At 43.5% G+C, this 10,936-nt stretch overlaps 1 protein-coding gene across 1 annotated transcript; it reads right to left on the reverse strand.

Moving 5' to 3' along the window:
• Positions 1-7,767: 7,767 nt before the first annotated feature.
• On the reverse strand, positions 7,768-10,682 carry LOC308370192 (mRNA decay activator protein ZFP36L1). Its single transcript, XM_080844794.1, has 2 exons — positions 10,565-10,682; positions 7,768-10,156 (listed from the first exon to the last, which is right to left on the reverse strand). The coding sequence occupies exons 1-2, from the start codon at positions 10,616-10,618 to the stop codon at positions 9,014-9,016; spliced, it is 1,197 nt and encodes a 398-aa protein (XP_080700920.1). The 5' UTR covers positions 10,619-10,682; the 3' UTR covers positions 7,768-9,013.
• Positions 10,683-10,936: the final 254 nt, after the last annotated feature.

The following is a 10,936-nucleotide window of genomic DNA, read 5'->3' on the forward strand; positions in this document are numbered from 1 at the left end:
TATAACACAACAACAACATATAACACAACAACAACATATAACACAGCAACAAACACTGTATAACACAACAACAACATATAACACAAAAACAAAACACTGTATAACACAACAATTGTAGAAATAGCTGAACAAATATATATTAAGAGTTTAACAAAGTGAGGTTATATATATTACACATACTTCCCTGATGTGCTTTACAATAAATACAGTAACATTTTGTTTGTATGTATAAGGTGACAGATCGTATAATTGACTTGCAGTCGAATAAAGTGATTAGTGTTTTAGTAATACTGCACAATTAAATTCTACGTTTAGTTCATGTCTGTGTTTAAAGTTCTGATGGCCGTCGGGAAAAACCTGTCCTTTGGGCGTGTGGTCTTTGCTCTGGGGGACATGTACGTCTGCACGAGGGCAGGAGAGTAAACAGGTGGTGGCCTGGGTCAGATGAGTCCTTCACAAACACACACACACACACACAGGTGGTAGCCTGGGTGAGATGAGTCCTTCATGATATTATTGGCCCTGCCGAGGTAGCGGGAGCGGGCAATGATTCCCAAGGAGGGCAGTGAGCAGGCAGTGATTTTTGTGGCTGTGTTGATGACTCTATTGTCATTCTGCCTTGGAGTGACGTGACTGGAACAATTTCGAGGTGAAGTCAACCACTATGCATCCTCCGTGTGTAGACAACTATTTGGTAATAACGAACAGCACCAAAACTCATCACCGATGGCTCTGCCTAGAGATTATCTAAACCGGAAGGCTAAAAGAGAGGAGATAGAAAAGTTATGAGAAAAGATGTATAGATGTTCAGGATTTGGGAAGATGAGATACCAACATGAGGACATTGAAATGAAACTAAACCCAAATGACAACAACATACATGTACACAAAATTCACACCAACACTACATAGCTCCGACAACATCCAAAACTCTATTATCACTTCTCATAATCAGTTCTCTACTGAACGGCGTACACATCCTTCATACAAATAGATGTTTTGGTCGAACTGGTCTATCTACACACTGTTTTGGTGACTAAAGAGCACTTCTCTGCACACTTATGTGTGACTTGGCACTGTATAATGACTATTCTGCTGAACAAAAATCATAACATCTCTCTAAAACCTTGAGACGTTTTTCTCATTCAAATACGTCGCCTAATGTAGACCGCAGCCTCTCCCCTCCATGGGGACTATTATTATAAGACAGTTTATTTGAAAACTATAACACACAAGATTAGGGAGGCCCAATGTAATTTCAGGCATGGCCAAAATAAACAAACCAGCACATAACCATTGCAAAATAAATATAAACAAAAGCACAGAAATTCCCAAACTCACTCTCTAAAGAAAAACAGACTAGCAGAGGAAAACAAATGGGCCCCTGACCTCCTTACGACCTTTAAAAGACTACGATAAAAATAATGTAGCTTAAATCTTTTCAACACTTGAAGCTGTTCTACTCATAGGCCTGCAGCCAACTACATGGCCACCATGCTGTTGATCCAGGAGCTGCAGTCAGTGAGTCTGTTCTCTGCACTTCCATCACTGTCTGGTTTGGATCGGCCACTAAACTGGACAGGAACAGACTACGACGGACAGTCAGGTCTGCAGAAATGATTATTGGTGCCGACCTGCCCACCATCCAGAGCCAGGAAACAGGCAGAGAATATCATTGCAGACCCCTCACACCCTGGACATAATCTGTTCCAACTCCTCCCCTCTGGCAGGCGCTACAGATCTCTGCACACCAAAACCACCAGACACAGGAACTATTTCCTCCCCCTAGCCGTCACTCTAAACAGTTGACAAATTATTATATTTTATTATTATATTATATTTATCTGTTGTGTTATACAGCATATGTTTAGTTTAAGTACATTAAGAGCAACTAAAGCCAGAAAAAATTCTGATTCTGATTCTGTTAATTTTGAGCACAAATCCTCTAACTGTTAGAGTTTAACCCATAAAATCACCATAAATGGTCACCCCACCCCTCTCTCCTCACTCGTCACAAACCTTGGTGTCAAGCTGGACTCTTCATTGTCCTTTGATGCACACATCAAATCCATCTGCCAGGCTTCATTCTACCACCTGAGAAACATCTCAAGGCTGAGACCCTCTCTTCCCAAACATGCTGCAGAAAAACTGGCGCATGCATTTATCAGCTCCCGTCTGGACTACTGCAACTCTCTGCTGGCAGGTCTTCCAGCAAAAACCATCCAGAGGCTGCAGTATGTTCAAAACAGTGCTGCCCGGGTTCTCACCAAGACAAGGAGATCCGAACACATCACCCCAGTCCTCTACTCCCTCCACTGGCTTCCAATCAACCAGAGAATAATCTTCAAAGTCCTACTCCTAGTTCATAAGGCCATAAACACCACCGGTCCAGCCTATCTCCAGGATATCCTCACCCCTCATCTCACTTCAAGGACTCTTAGGTCCGGACATGCAAACCTTCTTGCAGTTCCCCGGACAAATGACAAAGGACAAATGTCCAGAATTGGAGATTGTGCCTTCTCCTCGCTGGGGCCAGGACTCTGGAACAAGCTCCCGGAGAACATTAGGGCTTTGGTTTCCCTCACTACTTTTAAATCACACCTCAAAACCCATCTATTTATATCTGCCTTCACCTAAAGTCTGTTGTCTTTGTTTCTTTTCTGTTTTGTTTTTTGAATGCATTGTTTCAATTGCTATTGTGACCCTGTTAAGCACCTTGAGACATCTTTGTATGTGAAAGTGTGCTATATAATAAAATCCATTATTATTATTATTATTATTATTATTATTAATAACCCATCCATCTGGTCTTGCATCCACTTGTCAGCTATGCTGCATCACCTTAACAACCAATTCATCATTCAAGTCCCCCCTCTCTCCCTCAAGGCGTCCATAAATGTGCCCCCTTGAAAATAATCTGAGACTCTCCGTGTTTCATCCTGAAGTACAGGAGTAAAACAATCTGTGGATCCTGGTCTCGCCTCACAACCTTTCTAACCACCAGTCCTCATTTCCAGATTTCTGGCTGTACTCCCTAGAAATCAAATCAAACATTATTTGTACGACGCATTTCATACCAGGATGTAACACAATGCACCTCACAGAAGGAACAATTGGAGGGGGGGGGGGGGGGGGGGGGGGGGAGTGTTTACAAACACTTGTAAAGACACACAGCTTTTCCAGACATAAATAAAGAGGAAATGACATACTAACCACACTAAAAACACCAAATCCCAGAGTCCTCCTGTGCCCCAGCACACTGCCCCTCGAGCATGAGCCTCATAGTGCTGATCAGAGCACCAATGGGAGCTGAGTTATCCTCCACATGCTTGCTTTCAAATCCCCATAATAAACCCTTCAGAGCAGTGGTGTAGTCCAGGGTATACGCAGGTCTACAGAGCATACCCACTTATTTTTCAGTCAGAATTGAGTAAACCCACTTCTCAAAACAGGGCGTTTATCCTGTGCTGTTTGGGCTGCTTTAAAAAATGCTAAATTAAGAGTATACCCACTTCTCCAGGGACCACTACACCACTGCTTCAGAGCCAAATTGTGTGTCCACGCTTGCTAGCCACGACCCTGTGTCATAGTGGTCTAGGCGGTCTGCAGTGAAGAACATGCTTTGGCTTCTACATCATGCAAGTTTCCCTAATGTAAATTAAGGGGCCTGTGTTTTGGAAACAGAATCCCTCAAGCTGTTTATCATACAGGAGAAGCCCCCCTAATAATATCTGATTGATTACCCCATGGATTATAAAGTAAGCTCTTACTAACCCCAGAAGTACACAGACAGTTAAAAAGCATGATTCAGGTGTGGCATAGTTTTTAAGAGTTTCACGTGATAAATTGAGATTCCCCATAAGGGAATTCATGTACAACTGATCTCAGTCTCCCTCTAAAAAGGATATTCAGTGACATCTATGGAGTGAAATAAGTGGGTGGTCGGTTGTAATGTGCAGTATCCACAAAATAACACGTTATGCATGCTTACTGTGTTTCTCATGTCTAATAATGATCTTCTATTAACAGGCATTATCACAGAGGATGTGTTTGTGTGGAAGCTTTGTCATAATCACCAACCCATCCCTATGAAACAGAAATCTTTATTTTTGAATAATTTATGAGAGGAATATTAAATAGATTTGGGCATACTTTTAGGGACAATTAAGGGATTGGCTACCAGAGACCTAGAGATCAAGAATAAATTAAGTGAATCAGTTTCCTAATTAAGGACATCCTTAATTCAGAGTGGTACTGCGTTGATAACAAAGCAAGTTATCAAACAACATCCGCTAATTGTCTTTTAGGGAGTCAAAAAGACTTTTGCCTTGCTTTGTTTCCTAGTGCATACAAAATCAGTCATATTCACCATGTAAGTGTCATGGACTGCATAGACTGCCTGTATTTGGATGAACAAGTACAGAGCACTACCGCCCTCGTGTGTCTAGTGTTGGTACAGCAAGGAAGTGTTCCGTCCTATGGGTGAAATCCGTTGCCACAGTTAGTGAAGAAGACCGTCTGATGCTTATTGCTTGCAAAGCTGTAAACACCACAGGGATGCACCAATGGTACATATATGCAGAGGCCAGGTGAGTTAAGATTGTAGAGTTAACCAGCTACAACCATTCCATAAAATATATTCAATGTATTTGTGAGGTTTCATTCCAAAGCAAACCACAGCAAAGGAATAGTGTGCTTGGTTGTTTATAGTCTGCCTGGCTGTTTAGGACGTTTGTCAGCAGAGCTCTTAGGTTCAAAGAGGCTGCTTTTGATAGGCTGTCTTGACATCAAAGTCAAAGTAGCTTTATTGTCAATGACTTCAAATGTCAAGACATACAAATGAATCGAAAGAACGTTTCCCACTCTCCTACGGTGAAACATATAAAGTGCACAGGCACAACAGATAAGACAGGACATTACCTAATGCTAAGTAGAACATACAGACAAGACATTACATAATACAAGTAGAACATACAGATAAAACATATAGCAGCATAAGTTCTCTTATAAAGTGAGGTTATGGTTACTGAGTCTGGTGGTGCGGCAACAGAGGGTCCTGTACCTTCTTCCAGAGGGTAGTAGGCTAAACAGGCTGTGTGCGGGGTGGCTGGTGGTGTCACTCGCAATTGAGGTGGCTTTCCGGGTGAGCCGGGTGGTGTATTTGTCCTGCAGGGAAGGGAGTGGGGCACCAATGATCTTATGATCTTATCAATGAATCTTACCAGCTGTGTTCACTATGCGTTTGCAGTGACATGCTGAAAGCCAAACAGTAGTCTGACACAGAAGCATGAGTCAACCATTCATTTTCTAGAACACTTGAAGCACTTGTCTGTCAATCTCTGTTTGGAAAGCAAAGTTTAACACTATACAATGACAGATTAGGCAGAACAGCTTGAGTACTGGGTGGGCACACACACAACTTAACACTGTGTGAAAGCTCAGTAGCTTGGGCCATTGTCTCAACTCCGATAGCCTGAGAGAGGTGCCAATATTGGCTCGTTGACTTGACAGGAACCATTCAGGGGTACCTCTCCGCTAATGGGTCTGCTATGGGCCTCATCCCCACCTGAGGAGAGATTACCCTGGCACTAGTGGAGGACTTAACGTCTCAAACATGTTAATGATCTCAATCTCACACTTTTCACAGCTGATGTCTTGCTAAATTCGTACTCTGGCACTAACATTGAATGGAAATGAGCCCTAGTGACTAGTGACTATGTTTTGGCAGAGATAGTGACACACACACACACTCTGAATTCGAACTCTGCATTTTACCCATCCAGGGTAGTGATACACACAGTGAAGCACTCAGTGAAGCACACTAACCCGGAGCAGTGAGCTGCTTTTGAGCGCCCGGGGAGCAGTGATCGGGGTTAGGTGCCTTGCTGCCCCCACTAGTGAAGGACTTAACGTCTCAAACATGTTAATGATCTCAATCTCACACTTTTCACAGCTGATGTTGTCTTGCTAAATTCATTTGAACCAAAAATAAATAAAAATTAAACCTGAGGTGCTATTTTTACTTTTTGCACCCTGGTATTTCTTTCAGGAAATGTATACATTTCTCCTGTACGTTTGTTAGGCGGTTGCTACCATAGACATGAATAGAATACCATAGAATAGAATATATAATACCTTAGAATATCATAGAATATTCATGTCTATGGTTGCTACTAGGTGATGCAGTAGAGCTCCCCTGGTAACCGGCAGTGATGCAACATCAAAGTCGTATCCTCTAGAGGTCAGCCTCGACCAGGAAGTGGAACAGAACTCTAGTGAATGCAGCACAAAGTTACCCCTGGAGGTGTTGTGCCTTGGGGCGATCAGAAGATTACACAGGCAGTGACTGAAGGAGTCCCCCTATCCCTGGAGCAGAAGATTACAGAGGCAGTGACTGAAGGAGTCCCCCTGGAGATCCGCTGAAGCAGTGCTAGTTTACTAGTGAGCCTTACAGTATGTACTCATTAGAGGAAGGCAACTCTCACACTGAGCCTTACAGTATGTACTCATTAGAGGAAGGCAACTCTTATGCTGAGCCTTAAAGTATGTACTCATTAGAGGAAGGTTACTCTTTAGAGACAGCATGGAAAAAGCAGGACGCCTTGTTATCTGTGTTTTTTTGTCTTGTCTTTCTCTAAATGTAGAGAGAATGGAGAAAAAATGCCTTGGATATTGGGGCTGCTACTATGTGAAAGAGTGTTTTATTTTTCCATTAACTGTTTGTTCAGTCATCATGACACAAGACCAGCGTAAGACCTTACTTGTTAGTTCAAACTTACTTGGCCAATAAAAAAAAATCTAATCTGATTCTGAGAAGCGCTGATTCATTGACAGTGTTCTTTCTACTTCTAAAGACTCTGGGGGAACTTCCGCCCCACACCCTGACCCTTTCCTCGGGGAGCAGTTGGGCCATTGAAGCCACTGCTGTTCGTTTCTCCAGGAAGAAGAGAAGAGAAAAAAAAAACCTCCCATCCCCCTGCAGGTTTCTTTAAAAAGTCTGCCGAAGACGTATTGCCCTTCAATGGATTTGCAAATCACCAACCCCCTCATCCCCCTCTCTGTTCCCCCGGCATTAGCATACAGATGTTGTTAAGAAAAGAGAGTGGCTTCACAAAAGAACTGCCCTGTGCTACCACACAAGCTGTGCCCTGCATTTCATTTATGGCCTCAAGGACCCCCCCCCCCCCCCCCCCCTCCCCCGAAGCCCCCTCCTCGTACCCCTCCCCCGAAGCCCCCCTCCTAACACAGACCTACCCCCACCTTCTGTGTCAGGACCATCGCTATTGTCTGAAATTATTCAACAGTAGGGCATTCTAAGTCTGCAAGGCACAGAATGTCGGAACAAAGCCAAAGAAAACATGCACACACACACACACACACACACACACACACACACACACACAAAAGGCCTCACTTCTGTTCTCTTGTCTCAGAAAGAGAGCGAGAGAGAGACCATCAAAGTTAATTCCATAGCCTAAGGAGAGAAGGAAAGGGTGCTTGCCTGAAAAAAGAGCCTGTAGATATGTGTTAAAATGCTGATAGACTAGAAGGCACATAGAGTCAAGCATTCTTTAGGAGAGGGAAACTCCCAACCATTAAGACAAAGTGAAGAGCTGCATTTTCCTCCGAAAAGTTTATTTTGAACTTTTGAACAAAAAAAACCCAATATATATTAGGATAAAAAACTGGGACACCTATCCCACGGAATGTAAACATTACACTTAAATTATATTTAAAAAAAAAAAAACATAATATAAAAATGACACTTTAAAAAAATCAGAACAAACTAAAATAAATAAGTTTTTAAGTTAACAAAATGCAAAAAGCATATTTTCTCACAGTTAGGGCACAATGGATGTCAATTACATTTTTTTGCTAGACATGAACTAAAAACATGCCCACAGCTTTACCAAAGCATCAGCTTTGCACAGGAATCTCTGCCCAAAGGGAAGATATTCCTAAGTAGCTGATTCTTTTCTTGCAAAACATGACACACCTTCGAACATAGAGTGCAAGTTCTTAAGATACAAGTTGGCGTTGTGGCACTTCCTTATACATTGTTAATCTGCCATGTCTAAAATGAACCAAAAAGAAAGAAAAACAGACACAAACACGTACACTTTTGTTCTTCTCAGTTGAGAATGGAGGCTTACATTGCAACAAAAACATAAGAGAATAAAAGTGTCAGCTGGGATAGACCGTAAAGAGACACTTTTAAAAAGTCTTTTAAAAAAGCGTCCTGGACAACCGCCACGTGACTTTGCGAGTTTGTTTCCTTTTTTTGTTTCGGAAGATGAACATCTCAGTGAGTCTTTTTGTTGATTGTACTGTGGAACTTGCAGCTGAACTAATTGTGATCAACTTAACAAGAGAAGTAATCCTAAGACATCAAACATTCAACGATGCCTGTGTTGTTGTGTTCACTTAAAGCTAAAGAGTTGCTCAAACAACAGCAAACAATGTGGACCAAATAGAGCATTTACATTTTTCGAAGCAGACAGAGTATTAAAAAGTGTGAATACTATAATACAAAACAGCAATAAATAAATCTGAAAAAGCCCTGTGGTTAGACTACGTGATAATACTGTTCATTAGGTGCCTCCACTAAAGGCTACGTTGTTTACAGTACATTTTCCCCACCTACAAACATTACAAACTAAGTTGCAGCTTTGGTTACACAAACAGGGAACATCGATCCACTTACTAACGTGAAACTGGGAGTAAGTGACTCAAACATGCGACCTAGGGGTTAGTCCTTATGACAAAGCATACGGAGGGGAAATTCAATATCAATCCTGAAACAGGATTTGTAGAAAACAGCAAGAAAAACGTTTTTTGTTCAGTACCCACAGTAGTTCAAAGGGTATACAACAGTATACATTGCCAATGTTTTGATATACATGTCTATATATATATATATATGCATAAACGAGTCTGACAGTACGTTTTACAAACACTAAGCAGAAATACTCCTGCTGGGATGACAATGCAATATGCACACATTTAAAAAGTTTTAGTCGTCTGAAACAGACAAGCGGCTAAAGATGGGGAGTCGTCTGCCGTCCAAACCAGGGGAGTCGGAACCACTAAGGCTGCTGGAGCTTGTGTAACCCTCCTTGTCGGAGAGAGAGTCGGCCGACGTGCTACGCTGAAGCACCGACAGGCCGGTGAATGTGAAGGCATTACGGTGGCAGTTCTGCGCCACCGCCATAGGCGCAAAACCCGAGCTAACTTTGGAATCTGCGAGCCTGAACAGGCGGTGGTTCGCGATGAGATGATGATCGTGGTCGAGGTCAGCGGAGAGAGGGTAGCTTTGTTTCAGTGAGCGGGGCTCCGGGTACAGCGGCGAGAGCAGGTCAGGGCTGCCGGTAGAGGGAGGTGGCGACACGGAGGAGGCCCTCGAGAAGGTCATGGGCTCGTGGACGGCCTGGAAGCCAGTCAGCGGCTGAGAGGAGAAACCGGCGAAGCTGACGCTCTGGCGCATGAGCTGTGGACGCTCTCTCATCTTCTGCCTGGTGTTTGGCGCCGTGCCACCCAGGCAGATCTCATCTGCGTTGTGGACAAAGTGACAGCGTGCGCCGTAGGGGCAGAACCCGATGGTGTGAAAGGTACGACACGGCTCCGTCTTGTACTTTGGATGCCTGTTGAGGCCACGCATCTCATCCATGCCATGAGCGAATTGACATTTGGCCCCGTACTTGCAGGTGCCATTCTCTTCGTATGTGCGGCACAACTCGGTCTTATAACGAGGCGAGATGGAAGGAGTTGGTGTCAGGGACTTGGGAGAGGACAGCGAGCTGGTGCTTACGCTCAGGCCTGGTGGGGGCATGAGACAAGTGGATGTGGTCAGTTGCGGTGGCAGCTCGCTGTTTCCCAGGCTGCCAACGTGCCCTTCAATCATACTGGCCGATCGATCCACTCGGAAGGGGATATGGTTGAGAGTGGAACGGGGCAACTGTTGCTGCTGGTTCCACTGCTGACTGACTGTGTTGAGAGGCCAGAAGGAAGGCTCAGGGCTGGCATCGAAACTGCCGCTGTTGAATTTAGAGTTTGGCAGGGTAACCGGACATAAGGAATGTCTACGCTGAAATCCCACGGCGCGCTGCTTCTGTGTTGTGGGTAGTGCGCCATCTGTTATGTCCAGACCACGTAAATTCTGCAACACACAAGGGGAATATAGAGTTACATTCCACATTCCAATGTTCTTTTAGACATGATAGGAGTGAAGGGAATTATTAGGACAAAACGCACTAAACATTGCAGAAACAATACAACACTAGCCTCCTCTCCTCATTCTCCTAGTAAAGCTCTTCAAACAGCTCTTCAAAGTTTTCAATGATGAGAAACGCGCTTAACTGATATACGACATGCCCTATAAGGTTTCTTTTGTAAAAAGTATAGAAAATGCGTCACTGAACTTTTGAGGACTTAGTAAGAAATTCAACATAGGCAAACACAACACACGTCTAGTAAACATTTTACGTAAGTTCCTAACGCCTGTTAGACAATCAGTTTAGAAGAAAGGCAACATTAAATGTCTGTTTTCCATGTTTGAAACACTCACCTTGCAAAACTCATCGCCCAGCTCCAAAAACGGCGTTAGGAAATCAGATGGCATTCTGAAAACGCACTGGGTGATATTAGAAAGTGAGTAAAGACGCCCCGGCTAAGCACTCCCGAACTTTGCCGACCATCTGCTCGAAACTTTTTAAATAGTAGAAGACTCTAACCCCACCCACATCGAAGACTAGGCGTGTCTTCCTCCTGAAGTCAAACCTCCGCAGCGGACCTGGGGTGGCAGACCACTTGAAACTTTTTGGCTGGACTTTAGAATGTAGCTCACTGAAGTATAGGCTATAGTCTTACTTACTCCTTAAAGTTAAAAGTCGAGTCATGACCCATTTCTTTACTATAGGCTGTGGAAAATATAGGAGTT

This window comes from Sprattus sprattus (assembly GCF_963457725.1).
Source record: "Sprattus sprattus genome assembly, chromosome: 9".
Classification (NCBI taxonomy): Eukaryota; Metazoa; Chordata; class Actinopteri; order Clupeiformes; family Clupeidae; genus Sprattus; species Sprattus sprattus.

Coding starts and splice junctions, on each gene's coding strand:
- LOC308370192 (XM_080844794.1), bottom strand. CDS start 10,618: ATGCCATCTGATTTCCTAACGCCGTTTTTGGAGCTGGGCGATGAGTTT. Junction 10,157..10,564: donor TGGGCGATGAGTTTTGCAAG/GTGAGTGTTTCA, acceptor TGTGTGTTGCAG/AATTTACGTGGTCTGGACAT.